The sequence below is a fragment of the Choloepus didactylus genome, chromosome 6 (genome assembly GCF_015220235.1).
Source record: "Choloepus didactylus isolate mChoDid1 chromosome 6, mChoDid1.pri, whole genome shotgun sequence".
Lineage (NCBI taxonomy): Eukaryota > Metazoa > Chordata > Mammalia > Pilosa > Megalonychidae > Choloepus > Choloepus didactylus.
Genome location: NC_051312.1, coordinates 26,968,132 through 26,985,841, shown reverse-complemented (window position 1 = coordinate 26,985,841; position 17,710 = coordinate 26,968,132). Strand labels below are relative to the sequence as shown.

The 17,710-nt window shown below is 35.6% G+C and overlaps 1 protein-coding gene, 1 non-coding gene and 2 pseudogenes across 2 annotated transcripts; 1 reads left to right on the top strand and 3 right to left on the bottom strand.

The window, feature by feature from the left end:
• Nucleotides 1-2,351: 2,351 nt before the first annotated feature.
• LOC119536792 lies at nt 2,352-3,227 on the bottom strand (annotated as a pseudogene).
• A 3,316-nt stretch (nt 3,228-6,543) lies between these two features.
• Nucleotides 6,544-6,648, top strand: LOC119538972. The gene has a single exon (XR_005217748.1). It is a non-coding gene; the product is annotated as a U6 spliceosomal RNA (small nuclear RNA).
• A 5,475-nt stretch (nt 6,649-12,123) lies between these two features.
• Nucleotides 12,124-14,182, bottom strand: LOC119536791 (olfactory receptor 5D14-like). The gene is made up of 2 exons (XM_037839540.1): nt 14,118-14,182; nt 12,124-13,105 (listed from the first exon to the last, which is right to left on the bottom strand). The coding sequence occupies exons 1-2, from the start codon at nt 14,180-14,182 to the stop codon at nt 12,124-12,126; spliced, it is 1,047 nt and encodes a 348-aa protein (XP_037695468.1).
• A 2,590-nt stretch (nt 14,183-16,772) lies between these two features.
• LOC119536790 lies at nt 16,773-17,710 on the bottom strand (annotated as a pseudogene).

Genomic DNA, 17,710 nt, shown 5'->3' with positions numbered 1-17,710 from the left:
GGCTCATTGTTTGGGAGGCTAGATGACTTAAATGAAGCTGTAGGCCAGGCCCTGCTTTCTCCAATGTCTGTAGTGTTTGATGGTTCCAGCCCTCTGTCACATGGTTATCACTCTGGATTCTCCTAGTTGTGGCTTCTACTTCCTTGTCCAATTTCCTTTCTTGTCCTTCATCATATTGAATTAAGGGCCAGCCTCACTCAGTTTGGCCATACATTACCTAATAATGGCATCTTCATAGGTCCTATTTACAAATGGTGTCACATTCACAGGATGGGGTTAGGACCTGAACATGTCTTTTGTGAAGGATATGATTCAATCCTTAAAAACTACTAACGTAAATTACATTCTACCTAGAAGCAAAGGGACCCACCATAAAGAATCTGGAGAATCACAACTTGAAAATATAAGAATATGGGACTGATTCTAGAATTTAGTGGAAAATGTGCTTGCTGGTGTAGATGGAGACTGACATGAATACACTGATTCTGTCACCAATTGTTTTTACAGCCTTCAAAAAGTAACATAAATTGTATGGGCTTCTATTTCCTAACAGTAAAAACTGAGTGGGTTGTGCCAGTTCCATCACACAATGTGACCATTGTTTACCAAAGCAGGAGAGAAATAAGAGAAAATACTCTGTAATTGTCACTACATAAATTACATACATAAGATGTAAATGATAGGATTACCACTTAAATCAACTCAAGATTAATACATCTAGTTTTCTAATTTCAAATAAAATCAGAAGCTGCATAGGTATCTAAAGTGTAATGAAAGATAAATTACTTATAAAAACCAAGTGAAACAATTCAATAGAAAAACATTCTTTTATTAGATAATCAATATCTAAAACAATGCTGCTTACTTTTTTCAATTAAAATAGAAGTCGATGTTAATGACTGGATGGTTTTTTCACTTAGTTTTGAATAAATATATGCAGAATATTAGCTATGGGCACCTGGAAACTCCAATCACTTTTTTTTAAAATGTTGGATAAGAGTTCTGTGTAGAAGGATTCAGAGATCATACTAATATTTAGGGAAAAAATCATAAGGGATTGATACTTTGTGATGGCTTGGGGGAGGATGGCAGAATGATAGCACATACACAGACTGGGCACTCACCATCCTTGCTGATTAATTTCCTAGCTGCTAAATACAATACCATGCAATGGATTGGCTTAGACAAAAGGAATTTAATGGCTCATGATTTTGAGGCTAGGAGAAGTCCAAAATCAAGGAGCACATGGTCTCTCCTGGCTTCTACCTTCTCTTCCTGGTTCCATTGACCTTCAGTTTCTGGCTGCACCCTCTTTTTTTCTGTCTGATTTTCAATCTGTTTATAAGGAAGTCCAGTAATCAGGATTAAAGCCAACCTAATTCATTTGGGCCACACCTTAATTGAGTAACATCTTGAAGAGATCTTATTTACAATGGGTCCACACACCAAGAGGAATGGATAAAGTTAAAGAACATGTTTTTCTGGAGTGCATAGTTCCAAGCCACCATAGTCTGCTCTCTGGATGCCAAAAGGCATGTTCTTTCCACATCCGAAATATATTCATTCCATCACAATATCCCCAAAACCTTAAGTTATCTCAATAACGATGCTAAACACAAAGTCGCATTAAAATTGCTTCTGAGTGTGGTCTCTTCTGGGCACAGTTGCCCTCTGTCTGTGGATGTGTGAAATCAAGAAAGTAAGTTATCTGCTTTCAGTATACAATGGGGAACAGGTAGGGAAAAATGTGAAAGAGTCACAAGTTACAAAAAATTCCAAAACCCAGCAGAACAAACTCCATTAAATTCAAGGTCTGAGAGTCATCAAAGGATTAACATTTGTCATCTGGGCCTAGACTTTGTGTTCTTTGAAGACAAGGACTATGTCTTATTTTCACAGCAATTTATACTTTCATAAAAGAAATTCACAGTTTTATTGAGAACCTACTATATTGAAAGTGCCTTATAAAAAGAAGGAAGAAATTAGTATCTATTTAGATTATACACAGTGATTTATATGCCATTTATATTTTCTTTTAATCTTCATAATCAGATTATTTGCAAGGTCATGGTACTGAAATTTGGTAGATGAAAAACTAAAGATGATGGACATTAAGTTAATCGATTTTCTCCAGCAAGTAAGTGATAGAGACAAGTTTAGTCTACTTAATCCAAAATTAATGTCCTCACCAATGTAAAATATTAACTCTTTATTGATTTCTAAAGATATTTTTAAAAGCAAACTTTTTGGACATAATTATTGACAAAGTCAGGAACAAACTTTACTATAATAATATGCTTAGGTAGAAAATACTTTAGTGACCATTTCCTTAATGAGTTTCCTTGAAATCCTTATTGCTTGAAACTGTAGATCAGAGGATTCAACACAGGGATCACCTCTGTGTAAAACCACAGGGGCCATTTTGACCATACCTGGAATTTTTGGAGTGGGGAATACAGTAGAGGAAGAGGATGGTGCTGTTGAAGATGGTGATAGCAGTCGGGTATGAGGCACAAGTAGAGAAGGTTTTGTGGCACCCACTGGCTAAGTGCATCTTCAGGATGGCGACAACAATGAACACATAAGAGGTGAGAATGATGAGTAGTATGCTCACCTCATTAATGTGGCAAATATGTAAAGCAGCAACTTGAGATAAGTATAAGAACAGGAGAGAGAGAGCAGTGTGGAGAACTCACAGAAGTGATTGAGTGTATTGAAACCAAGAAAACATACGGTGAAAGCAGAGCATCTGAGTATCAAGGAACATGTCACTCTCCGTGCATATGATCCAACCACCAGCATGGCACAGTGTTTCTGAGACATGGCACCCATAGAGCACAGAGTTCAATTAGCCACTAAGTGGTCATAGGCCATTACAGCCTATACAAAGGAGTCAGTCACCACAAATGTACAAAGAAAGAGAAATGTACAACTTGTCCTAAAAATAAAGTGGTTCTGTCTTCTACAAGTAGGTTCACCAGAATTTTGGGAGCAGTGATGGAGGAATACCAGAAATCTACAAAGGAGAGATGGCTGAGGAAAAAGTACATGGGTGTGTGCAGTGTAGGGTTAATTTTGATAATAACAATCATTCCAAGATTTCCTACGAGAGTAATACTGTAGATAGCCAGGAATACTAAGAAGAGAGGGACTTGCATTTCCAGGTAATTTGAGAAGCCCAAGAGAGTGAATGTGGGCTCACTTTTATTTCCCTCTGACAAAAGCATGTTTTCTATCTGTTGAAAATCTGAACATCAGTCCTGGAAACAAAAATATTAAGGAGAGTGAACATATTGGAAGCTTGATTAACTATCCCTTGCTGATATCAGATGAGACATAACATAAGTCTTCAGAATCTCTCTCTGTTTTTATTATCCAATATACACTGAATGTCTACAATTTTATTATGTAACCAGTTATTTTTAATTTTTCTTAAGAAAAAACTAATACAATTTTGAACTATTTAAATTCTTACCTGTTATTTTTAATATATAAAAACATGGGAAAATGAGTGTAAGTTTTTTGATGAGAATTTTTAGTAGAATCATTGCATAACACTTTCAGAGCTCCTTGAAATTTATGAGTTCATAAGAGATAAGTTCAGCATAATGCAATGATTAATTATGCCATCTCTACAATGAGTAAACTAATTCATCTCATGTACACATGGAACGTAAAGACTGGACAGCCTTAACACTTTTCATTTGTGTCTGTATTGATAATTCCTTCTAACCCTTTAATTATTGTTTTCCTACCTGATGCAGCAAATTTGATATCAAAATGAATTTTATTTAATTTTTTCAGGGAGAATTCTCTTCAGTTCAGAAGTCCTACCCTCCAATTCTTCCTCATTGCTTGAGGAATAATAAAATTAAAACATATGATAATCTAGACTAATTTCTTTATTATGCAGGTAACAAAACAGAAGCTAGAAGTCTTGACTTGTCCAATGACTTATAAAAACCAATCCCTGAATCAGTGACCAGGACCCTGATCTCCAGACTCCCAGCCATATGTCCACTTCCCCATACCAGGCTCTGCTCCATGTTAAAGGTTTATATATGAACAGATTTCCTTGTCAATTATCACACTGTTTAATTTTGAGCAAACTAGAGACTCTAAAACTATGCTAAATATTCCAATGACTGTGACATGTGACAGAGATAGTCTAGAGAGCAGTATCAAGTAGAAACACATGAGAACAAGATTTAGAGAAATGTTCTCATCCAGAAATATTGTCATAAAGAATACTTGATCTAGGAACTTTAATTTTCAAGGTCCCTCTTTTTTATTTCCTTTCATGATACCTAAAATACTCATACTCATTCTGTACCTTTACTATATATGGAAGAGAAGGATGAAAATCTTAAGTTAATGCATGCTGAAGACATTTCATAGGAAAACAATAATTATAATTTTTATATCTCTAGAAATGAGTGCCTGGCACCTCTCAGATCCCACCATACCAGGAAACTCCTTCTCAGTCAGTTCTGGTGAGGTTATCTGTGGTCTTAATTTTCAAATGTCCCAGCAATAAGATGCCAGGTCATATGCAAGACTGAAACCCTCAATAGCCCCATGTGTTCCTATATGCACAAATCTGAAAATTGAACACAAACTCAAAAGGTAATCTGTCACAGAGTGGGACATTCTAATTATTACATTTTTTTCTTAGTACCACATTTCATTTATCTAAGATGTTTAAGAATTAATTTTTAACCAATGTATATGTTTTATATAATGACTCTTTGCCTCAACTGCTGTTATTAAATTGATGATAGTACTCATTATATCTTTGCACCCAGGAAATATGTTAGCTAAAATCTTCTTCCCTATAATTTCTTCTTATTTTCATGTTTACTTTGCTTCCAGGATCCAGCATTTGTTCCAGGCTTTATAATCTTAAAACTTGTTTCTTTTTAATTTTTTTGTGTGAGAATTTGTTTGATCTCCAATTATTCAATTGTACTCATATGCTTTTACCTTGACAGCTCTTCTAAAAATTACAGGAGGAAGAAAATACACATTTCTAAAACTCTCAGGCATCTTTTATTTCTCCACCCCAGATAACTATTGTTCATGGCACTGTTATTTAGGAGCACAACTGAGCCAGTGCTTCTATGCAAAACTCTGTTTAAACAGTCCACTTCCTGTTCCTTGCATGTTCATATATGAATCTACTGTAATGACTAAATGTTTCACAAAAACTGTCTTGCTCTAATGAATAAGTTCCTCCCCCACCCAAGTTGTGTTCTAAACACCCTACATTGAAATTAATAAGTACATCTTTAGAATCTTAAAGCAAACCTGCCGGTGGCAAAGGCAGGATTTCTCTCGCCTTTGGAAAGCTTGGCTGGGAGAGATTCCTGCGATCTAATATCTGTAGTCACAATTGTTGGGATGTGAACACTGAAGACTTTCTATTGCTTTATTCTCCAGAGACCACAAAGTAAACAATTAAGATTATTCACCTTTCTCTGATATAATTTTTGATGTACTACAAAAATTGGAGGAAAATGTAGCAGTATTAGGGACATTGAATATAAAACAATTTATATTTTAAAGTCATTTCCCTTAGCCAATGATCACACCTATACCCTCCCACAACTAGAAAAATACATGCAATCACAAGATTCATCATTATCAAATACATCAAGTATACTTTATGTGCCAGGCATAAACCTGTTCCTCCACACCACCCACTGAAACCATATTGGAGAAACGTGAAGAGCAAGCTTTCAGGTGATTGTGAATTATTGAGAATAAATACTTACAATGGAAAATATTCAACTGGAAAAAATGGTCTTGTCTCTGTAAAATCTTGTTGTATATTATTACTCTTTCCCCTTCTGTTTTTTCCAGCTATTCTGACCTCTTTGCAATTCCTCGACAAAATAGTACCTTCTTCATTTGGGTCCTTTCTACTGGTGTTTCCTCTGACTGGAATGCTCTTCTTTTACATTTCTGCTGAAATGCCCCTTTTCAATAACACAGAGTTCCATGAACCCACTTTTGTTTTGCAGGTGTTATCCTACAACCCAATTTTAGTGTTTAAAATATGTAATAAGCTTTAAACATATTTTATTGTATTTATTTTACATTGTGTTTCCTCCTGCTAGAATAATAGTTCCAGGAAAGCCAGGAATTTCTGCTTTTTTGCACACTGATCTGTTTCAAGCCTCTAGATGGTAACTAGCACAAAGTCAGTGTATCAAAGTATTTACTGAAAGATACATAAGATCTTCCACGGACTTAGAAAACTACCAAAACTCTGGGGATTTTGATTGTAGAGAGGAGACAGTTCAAAGAACAAAGGTTGGTTTTAGAAGAAGTGATTATTGAAACTGGGCAGTCAAAACAAAACAAAACAAAACCGTCATTCTGCTTGATTTCCTATCTCTAGTCAGGTTTACTAAAATACACATATTGGATTTCCAAAATAGAATATGGTCTTATGAAATTGCTTACAGATGGAGACCAATATCCTAAATATTCTCCTTTAGCAAAACTTTAGCAAATTTTATATATAAAATTTTAATTGTTGTGCTTATTTCATCAGCACATACAGTAAAATTGAAATGATACAGAAGATTAGCATGGCCCCTGCACAAGGATGATACACAAATTTGTGAAGCTTTCCATATTTTTATTTTAGGTGTATCTATGTCACTAGATTATAATTTTTTTAAAATTCAATTTTGAAAAAATAATTATCTATTTATTAAGCAAATATTTTGCATACCTATTATATACAAAGATATGCTATTAATATAAGAAAAATACAGAAATGAATCACATTCATTCTTTTATCTCAAAAGATATATAATCTCTTTGTAGTAATGATCAGCCCCATAGAACACAGACTGAACAGTATGCATACATTATCCGGTATTAAAAAATTTGCTATTTTGTGCACTTTGTTTTCTGATGTGTGAACCAGGGAAAGGAGGTTGAGTCCATTATGAGGTTATATATGTATTCATTTATTTATTCATCCAGTAGTTAGCCAAATATTTGCTATAGGTTTACCATGAGCCAGCCACTATCTTAGGTGTTGGGGGAAAAGAGAGGTAAAGATCCTTCCTTTATCAATGACATTTAATGGGGAAAACAAATAATACAAAAAAACAGATATGTAATTATTTTTCCAATAATGAGGAGTGCTGATGAGATTAACTAGAGGTGACAATTTCAGTAGGGACTGAAGGCAGGACCACAGTGAGATGCAATTTAGGCACAGAACATTACGAAGTGAGGGAGCAGGTTATGCAAATACATTGGGTTCCCTTGTATTCCCGTGTCTTGCTTTTCCCATACCCTCTCTCTCTGTGGCCTTCTTTGTAAGGCCTCCAGTAACAGGATTAAGGCCCATTTTGATTCAATTGGGCCACGCCTTAACTGAAGTAACCTCATCAAAAATCCTATATGCAATGGGTTCACAATGAAAGGAATGGATTAAGATTAAGAACGTGCTTTTATGGGGTATATAACTCCAAGCCACCACACATACCTTCTTTGATATCACAGCTGTAATGCTTCTCTTATGTGGACAATTTTGGTTTCAACATCATTTATATAATTTTTTATTTACTTTATACTAAAATAATCTTTATGTAGAAGTGAGGTGCTATCAAAATACTGTGTTAAAAGTCCTTTAAAGAAAATGCTTTACACTATGTAGGTGTGTTTGCAACATTATGAATAAGTTAATTTATTTTTATTTGTTTTCAGTTGGTAGAGATTGTTTTTCTTTCCTTTTTAGTATAAAGCTGTTTTTTCAGATAATGTAAAATATTACCTTTTTCTAAAATCAAAACTATTTTATAAGACACATTCCCAGTTTTCATCCTTACTTTCCCATTTTATTTATTTTCTATTTGTTTCATAAAATTTTCCATATTTTAAACAATTTTCTGCATCCCATCTTTTTTCTGTTAATAATGTATCATGGAGGACACTCCATAACAGTATATAAAAATCATCCCCCTTCTTTTACTACAGTTATATAGTACTTTGTTGTGATCCATAGATTATTAAGCCATTTTCATATTGAATTTTATCTAACCTTTTATTATAAATAATGCTTGCAAATGTTATTTCATATATTTTGTGACTCTATCTTTAGAACGGATTCTTAGATTTGGGATTGCTTAGTAAAGGAATAAATGTATATGTAATTTTCTAAGTGTTTAAAGTCTCCTTCTATAGGGACTCTAGCTTGTTACAACCCTGCTCCCAATGAACAAAAACGTCTTTTTCCCCACATACTCATTTAAAGGATATGCCATCAAATTTTTGTATTTCTGCCAATCTGATACTGGGAGAAATGATATCTCAGGGAAATTTTCATTTTCTTTTCTTACTATAAATGAGGTTGAAATACTTTTCATATATTTAAAGGCTAATTTGTATTCCTTTTATGGGAACTATATAAACAAATATCTGTTTTTCTATGGGATTGTTGGTTGTTTACTCTTCAACTATATGTGATACATAATTATTTTTTCACAATTATTCATTTGTCATTTTAATTTCTTTTCTGTCAGAAAGTTTTGGTATATTTACTTAATCTAAATTTTACATCCATTTTCTAGAACTCTTCTTTGGCACGTGGAATAAAGAACAGATCCAATTTTATCTTTTTTCATAGGGTTATGTATTTTTCCCAGTATCATACTGTTTAATAATGACACTACATAATTAGCATTAAATTTTGTAATGTTTAGCCTTCCTGCTTTAATTTGTTTTAACTTTTAGGGTTTTTTCCTGGATTTTGTGCTTGCTTATTCTTTCATATGACATTTAATTCAGATATTTTGAAGTATGATTCCTCAGTAACCCCCCCTAATGATTTATTGCATTGATTCTGGACCTAAAACTGTGCATTAGAGAAAACTTGAGGAGATTTTCAGGCCCAATAATCCTGTGAATGCAGCCTTTGGAGTGAATACTATCCAGTCATAATCTAGGAATATTGAAATGATCTCATCAGTTATGCTTTCTGAAGGACAAAAGTAATTTCTATGACTTCTCAGACTAAAAGCCTCAAAGACAGTATAGTAAAACAGCATTCAATTTGGGCTCAAAGACTTAAGTTCCCACTTTAATTCAGTCATTTCTAGTTTATGAACTTGTGGAAATGACAATTTCCTTAAATCTGTATGTCATCACCTATACAACAGGTATAACTGTCCTTGTCTTGTGTACTCCTCAACATAAGAAGTTACTCCCTCAAGCATGAGGACACCCATTCATGGAATTCACAGAAACTCAGGATGGAAGGAAAGAAGATGTCAAAAAACTCTTCCTTCTTTTACCACACATCACGTACACCTGTGTCTCCCAACAGACTCAATGCTTCTTACATATGATTAAAAATCACCAGTGACAAGTGCAACAAATAACTTTAAAGGCAAATCACTCATTATCATGTGCATTAAGAAATCAGAAAGACCTTCCCTATGGTGAGTCAACATCATCCTCTAAGTGACTCTGTTCCACACCTTCAATTAGGTGAGTAAACAACACACTCATAGGATTTATTGACTCTGTGGATGAGAGTTTAAATAGGTCCATTTAGAAGAATCCTCAGATGAAACAGAATTGTGTTAAGATACTGAAAACAAGACCAGACATCATGTCACCCAGAAAAATCTAGACTTTCTGATACAGGATTATTAGATGCCTGATACCCAGCTTTTGGACTTTAATACATTTTGCCTTCATAATAACTTTTGGCTCACAACAAACTTCTACTAACTCATTGTTTAGCCAGGTTAGAATATGAAAATAGAATTTTAATTAATTAGACACACACAGAAGTAAATGCAACTCCCTTCTGACATAATTATTTCACACAAGAACAAATATTTCAAAACCATAAAATGAAAAGTATAATGTCAAAATCTGTGCCATCCCAATATTTAATATTATGAAAAACAGTTTGCATTATTCTATTATCATCATTTTTAAAACTTCATTACATAGATACTCATTCGTATTGATGTGTAACAGTTTATGGACTAATGTTTGGATACATTGGATAAGAGTTTGCATTCATTGCTCAGAAATCCTGCAAAATATCAAAGACCTTCTCTTTCTGCCATGGATTCAGTCACACTACAGCTAAAATTCTGAATGGAGGTCAATTAATGCATATACCTCTTAATATGTAATTGAAGGAGGATCTTCAGGGAGACATTGACATCACTGATTTAATTTTGCAAGTACTCATGCCTATTATATATTGGCAAATTATTACCTACTTCAGGAAGTAAACTACACCTGTTAGGTATTGTAAAAAAAAATTTTATATAGGCTACAAAAACCCCATGAATCAATACTTTCTCCAAGCAGAGGTAAGGAAATCTGAGTTCATTGAATCAGCCAAATCCACAGAACCTAGTTAAGAAGTGCAGACAATGGTGTCAGGCGGACTTGGGTTTGAATTTAAATTTAGACAGTCTAACTATGGAACCTGGGGCAATCTTTTAAAGTTCAGGGTTCCTGTTTGTAAATACAAATACAGTCTTTATGAGGATTAAATAAGGGCAAAATCTTATAAACCATTTAGCATAATGTCTGACACATAGAAATTCTTAATAACAATAATAATGTTCCCATTTGCTAATGCTGCTGGAATGCAAAACATGAGAAATGGATTGGCTTTTTATAAAGGGGGTTTGTTAGGTTACAAATTTACAGTTCTAAGGCTATAAAAGTGTCCAAATTAAGGCATCAACAAGAAGATACCTTCACTGAACAATAGCCAATGGTGTCCAGAAAACTTCTATTTGCTGGGAAGGTATGTGGCTGGTGTCTGCTCTGAGGTTCTGGTTTCAAAATGGCTTTCTCCACAGTATCTCTGGGCTTGCCTCTCTTAGCTTCTCTGGAGCAAACTCTGATCTAACATCTCCAAAGCATCAGCAGCAGTCTGGGCTTGTCATGGCTTTCTTTAAAGGACTCCATTAAACTAATCAAGACCCATGCTGAATTGGTGGGGTAACACTTCCACAGAAATAATTTATTCAAATTTATCACCTGCAGTTGGGTAAGTCACATCTCCATGAAAACAACCTAATACAAATATCCCACAAGATTGGATTAAAATATCATGGCTCTTTGGGGTACATATTATATCCAAATGGGCACTAGTAATAATAATAATAATAATAATAATAATAATAGTGACAATATGAGAGAAGAATAAAAGTGAACAACAGAGCTTCATGGGCAAATGGGCAGGAAAGAAGGGTTACGGCCCAGATTATGTTCACTTTTCTACCACACAAACCACACTTCCTTATTTCCATCCACTTTAACCACACAGAAGTTCATCAAATCACTGTGATATTTTACTGTGTGAACATTTGCATTTGCTGTTGTCCCTGTCATCAAGGTCCTTTCCCCAATCAACTGAACTAAGTTTTATTCTCTCTTCTATGCTACGGGCATGAAATTCTCTTCTTGTAAAGTGAGCCTCAAGACCTTCTTTCTGCTTTAGCCAACATCCTTGCTCTTTCAAAAGCTCTTCCTGCTCATTCAGTCATTGAGTATATCATATAGAATTAAAAGTGCTGTATTTATACCCCAGACTTGTGGTTAAGTTACATTAAGTAATGGGCTCTTAGAATAAATCCTTCTCTGAGACTTTGTTCTATAACTTACTAGATATAAAACACTAGGCAATGTATTTAATCTCCTAGGTAAATTTCCTGTGTAAAACAGGACACTTATATTATCTGACCTCATGTATCATGTTGGGCTTAAATGTGATAAAGTTTGTCAAAATATATCTCAGTACCTATCATGCAGAAAAAATTGAAGAAACATAAGTTATTATTAATTATAACAATATTTACCTTTACCTGCAGTTATTTGTAGTATTTTTATTTGCTTGCTTTTAGAGAATTTGAAGAAATAGATGATTTATGGATCAAAATCCTGTGTAATGTATCCCAGAATTAAACTCTTGCATCATCAAACGATTTGAACTTACCAGTTCACAATCTATGAAAATCATAGTCATCTATAAAAACATCTTACAAAATGCTGTATGTTTTAAAAGCATATAGAAACAGACCCTGTTGCTCATTGGAATGAAAAACAACTTTTGAGGTCGGTTCAGTGAAATAGGACTTTTGTGTCTATTAACTTTTGAAAAGCCTCCTTCACATCTTTGTTCCTCAGGCTGTAGATCAGGGGGTTCAGCATGGGATTGACCACTGTGTAAAATACAGAGGCCACTTTGACTGTTTGCCCAGAGTTCTTGGAGTTGGGCACACAGTAGAGGGAAAGTATGGTGCCATGGAAGATGGTGATGGCAGTCAGGTGGGAGGCACAGGTGGAGAAGGCTTTGTGACATCCACTGACAGAGCGAATTTTCAGTACAGTCACAAAAATGAAAACATATGAAGTGAGGATGATCATGAGAGTGCTCACCTCATTGAAGGTGGCAAAGCCAAAAAGCAGCAGGTGGGGAATGTGTATATCAGAGATTGAGACAGCAATGAGAGCAGTATATTCACAAAAAAAGTGGTTGATTACATTATGTCCATAAAAGTTTAGATGGAGAGCATAGCAAAGGAGCACGAAGGGGCCAAACATACCCCAGAGATATGACGCATCCACCAGCAGGGCACAGAGCCTCTGTGACATGGCCACTGTATAAAGCAGAGGGTCACAGATGGCCACAAAGCGGTCATAGGCCATCACAGCCAGCAGGAAGGACTCAGTCACCACAGCAGTGCAGGACAGGAAAAACTGCAGCATGCAGCTCAAGTACAAGATGCTTTTGTCTGCCATGACCAAGTTCTCTAGCAGCTTGGGAGTGACGATGGAGGAGTAACAGAAATCAACAAAAGAAAGATGACTGAGGAAAAAGTACATAGGGGTATGAAATTTGGGGTTAATCTTTATGATTACTATCATCCCAAGATTTCCTACCACAGTGATAATATACATGGATAGAAAAACCAGGAAGAGTGGAATCTGAAGCTCTGGGTAATCTGTGAACCCTAAGAGGGTAAAGGTGGTCTCCACACTCAGATTTCTTTCAGCCATCACCACAGTTCCTTTAATGGAAGATGATGGGACAGAATTGTTCCTGCCAAAGAGATTTATGCAAGTGAACATCAAATATGCTGTAACTTTCTATAAAGAAAAAAAAATGAGAAGGGTTACTGGAGCGAGTTTTCTCTATAAGATCATGCCTCATCCAAATAGCTTCTATGTATGTACCAAACCAAGCTGAGTCTCTAAAACATCTTTGAATTCCCACTGCACTTTGTGTTTTCATGAAAAAATAGAAAAAAATACTTAATTGTAGTGTAAAGGAGTAATATTTGTAAATATGTTACCTTTCCCCATTGTCTCCACACAGTAGCTAGTAGCATAGCATGTGCATAAATTATACTGAGCAAATGTTTGTACATAAATACATAATCTACTGAGGGATTCTTTGAAGAAATTTGAAACATTTGCTCAAAGAACAAAACATGCTGCTGTTATGTTTTCCCTATATACTTGGATCAAATAAAATATTTAATATGTTTTTTTCAAAGAATAAGATAAGATGTTAGAACATATGAAGAAAGTTTAGCAATCCCATTAGCACCTTTTATTGCATGAAGACTACTTCTCTCATTGAATACCTCAGTTGCTAAGGGGCTGATGCTAAGGAAGGCAATGGCCTTCTTTTGACCTAGAAGTGGAGGTATCTGCTTTATACACACACACACATACACATACACACACACATAACTTTTGGATGCCAAGTTTTATCAGACATTCTAATAATAAGAAATTCATTTTTGTATATGAATACTAGCACATTGAGCCAATTCTTATGAAAGTTTACATACACATATTCAAGATGTGTATGAATTGGATATGGATAAATATCCATTTTTAGGTGGCAAGTTTATTCTATTTTTGTGAAATGGTTGTTAATAGACAATAAAGCCAATTATTTCCAGACGATCAGCTTATTTAATATGATTGAGTCCAGTTTTAGAGAGCAGTTACAGTAACAACATAAAAAGAAAAACTAAAGACCCAGTTACTCTAACAGGAACTTCATATTTTCACTGTTTTTGAGATAGTATGAAGCAACTCACCTGCTACAGAGAAACAGGCCACCACCTCCTGTTTCTCTGTAAGCTGAGCAAAATTGGGGCGTCATGGATCTTATATCTAACTCTATAGCCCTTGGGACTCAAACTCTGGAGAATCACTAGCAACCCATTCCTTTCAAGCCTCAAAACAAGTAATTAAGGCAAATGCTTGGTATCTTATACACTCTTTAATGACTAGAATTTCCTTGTAATTACATGGAAAATTGGAAACATGAAACTGACTACCAGGCTTTATTTTTATATCATTAAAATACTCTCTGGGGATTTCTCAAAGTATAGTCCCTGCATTACCAGAATTGACTAGGGTTCTCAGCTATGAAATTCCCAGGTCAAAAAAGATTTCCTAGATCAGAATTCCTAGAAACAAGACCAAATATCCACATTAAAGAAGGAATGTGGGTGACACTTATGATCACTAAAGTGTAAGAACCACTGCTAATTGATTCTTTAAACAAAAAAAAGTTCAGAATAATCATTTTGTTTTCCCAAGATGGTGAGAAGCAGTATTTAAGATCTTCTATATATTTAGCAGGGTGCTAGAAAGTGAGAATAGAACAATAGGTTTTGCTAATTCACCCTTAAATTCAATGTATTTTTGAATACCAATAATGCATATGATTGCTTAGTATTTTACATTTGCTTCTTTAAGTCTACTTTCTGATCTTGTCCCTCTCACCATGTGCTCCAGAAGGCTGCTATCAATGGGCTGTGTCACTCAAGCTCCTGTTCTCTTGAAATTTATAGGGTCCTCTCAATTGATGGTACTGTCAGAATATTGGTGTGAAGGAGGAAACCTGAAGCCACAGGTCTTTTTTGGTTACCCCATTCCATGAGCCATTTTCTTAATATCTTGCTTTAGTTTCCTTCCTTAAAGGCTCCTATAATCTACCTTTTCTATCTTCTTTGCCTACCTAAAATATGTCACTCTTCCTTGATTTTTTTATTTCACTTGTTTTTACATTTTTCTTTCTTAAACAGTGATGTAAGCAAAAATGGCAAAGTAGGAAACTTGAAATTTTCATCCCTCTACAAAAGCAAGGAGTAAACTTGCAAAAACTGTCAAAATCAACTTTCTTTGGAACTTTGGAACTTTCTTTGGAACTCTTTGGAACTTTCTTTGGAACTCTGAAAGCTAACAAAAAAATTGTGGCAAGGAGGGACATGCTTCATTAAGAACAAACAGCTGAATCTCAGTAAGAATAGAGAGTGTTGTGCTATTTTAGCTTGCTCTTGTCCTACTTCCCACTCCTTGGTTTGGTGGTGGCCTTGGAGCCACCTTGGTACGGGCAATGGTAACAGAGGAAGCAGAAGGGACTTTATTATCAAAGAAGGGTGACTGCTTGTTTTACCCAGTCTGGTGGCTCCCTGGAGGACTGGTTCAAAGGGCTTGTCTTGATGTCACCTCTTCCAGGATTTTTGCAGTGCTGAGAAGGCTATTTGGGGAATGAAAACATTTAAAGGCAAATATAGTTGTCAATGTACCTGTGGAAATGGATTACAGTAGGGACAAACAATAGACCACAAAAAATCCTGGGAGACAGCTGGGTCATGAGATGCTTTGAAAAGCTCAGACATGTTTCTAGGAATATAGAAAGCCTGGTGCATGCCCAAGCCTAGATGATGCTCACAAAAGACCTGTGAGTACCCTGATCTCTCATCTCAGCCTGATGTTCAGGCTCAGTGTTGAAGGTGTGTATCAACACACATGAAACTCATTTGGAAAGACTGGGACATTCTTCTTTTATTGTTCCAGGCATTTAAGGAAATATCTCTTCAATCACCAGTTGACCACTAAGGTAATGGAACAGAGTGAGTTTTGAAATTAGTAATCAGTATTCACCACCAAGTGGTACTGGGCTATCATTAGACATACAGATTAAAGGAATATAGTTGAGAGTCCAGAAATAGCCCAGACATTCTCATGGCTTAAATGGGATGTAAAATATTTAAAATATCATTTATCATGCCAATATATGAGCTGAGAGATTCGGGTTTTGTGGTCTGATATTTCCTTGCTGTATTAGTTTCTTAGAGCAGCCACAAAAACTTATCACACACTTGGTGACTTAAAACAATAAAAATTTATTTTTTCACTGTCTTAGGGCCCAATGTCCAAAATAATGGTGCCAGCAGGGCTACATTCTCTTCAAAGGCTCTAGGGTAAAGCCTTTTTTTGCCTCTTGCACCTTTTGCTTGCTCCTGGTATTTCTTCATTTGTGACAGCCTAACTTGCATCTGTACCTCCATCTGCACATGGCCTTCTTCCCTTTGTGTCTGTGTGTCATTTCCTATCTATCATAACAATCCACTATGATCTCATCTGGTTCTTTAGCTTAAATACATCTGAAAAGGCCCTATTTTATAAAAAGTTTACAATCTGACATTCTGGTGGACAAGATATTGGGGGGGGGGCATTATTCAATCCATTGCACTTGTATTACTTCACATATGGTTCAAAGTTACTTTATTAAACAATGAACTTAATAGAAATAAAATGATCAGATACCTGGTCTGTTACAATAAATTTAAAAATCTGGCCAGATGAAATGAATAAAATAAATTGAATCATCATCTGTATTGTAAACATTGAATAACCCTAAATATAATGAATCAGATTCCTTTGGAAATAAACAATTTTCAAAAAAAATTTATTGGATGATTCATTAACTTCCTGAGAGTCTCCTTTACATCTTTGTTCCTGAGGCTGTAGATCAAAGGGTTCAGCATGTGGATCACCACTGAATAAAACACAGAGCCTACTTTGACAATGAGCCCTGAGTTTTTGGAATTGGGTACACAATAGAGAAGTAGGACCATCCCATGGAAAACAGTGATGGCTGTCAGGTGGAGGCACAGGTAGAGAGAGATTTTCATGTCCACCCACAGAAGGCATTGTTATGGCAATGACGAAAATGAAAACATAAGTGAGGATGATCCCAAAACTACTCACTTCATTGAATATGGCAATGACAAAACAAAGCATTTCACTGATGTAGGGTTCAGAGCAGGAGACCAAGACGATGACAGAGTACTCACAGAAAAAATTGTTTATGATGTTAGACCCACAGAAAGATAATTCTAGGAGAAAATAGGTCAGTATCAGGGAAGAGACTATACCCCATGTGTAGGGTCCAGCCACTAAGGATGCACAGAGCTTTGGGGACATGATGACTGTGTAGAGCAGAGGGTTACAAACAGCCACAAATCAGTCATAGGCCATCACTGCCAGCATGAATGTTTCTGTCACTGAAAATATACAAGCCAAGAAGAACTGCATGAAACACCCACTGAAGGAGATGGTTCTGTCTTCCACAACCAAGTTCTGCAAGAGTTTTGTGTAACTATAGTGGAATAACAGAAATCCCCAAAGGACAACTGGCTGAGAAAAAAGTACATGGGGGTGTAGAGTTTGGGATTGATCTTGATAATCATGATCATGCCCAAATTCCCACCACAGTGACTGTGTAGATGGTCAGAAATACCAGGAAGAGGGGACCCTGGAGGTTAGGGTACTCTGAGAAGGCTGAGAGGATGAATGTGGCTCCAGCACTCTGGTTTCCTTCAGCTAACATCAT

Bases quoted from the DNA above. Each gene is read 5' to 3' on its own strand.
- LOC119536791 (XM_037839540.1), bottom strand. From the start codon at position 14,182: ATGACGCCCCAATTTTGCTCAGCTTACAGAGAAACAGGAGGTGGTGGC. The intron at 13,106-14,117 runs GTGAGTTGCTTC...TCTCTTTGGCAG, and splicing joins GGCCTGTTTCTCTGTAGCAG to GAACAATTCTGTCCCATCAT.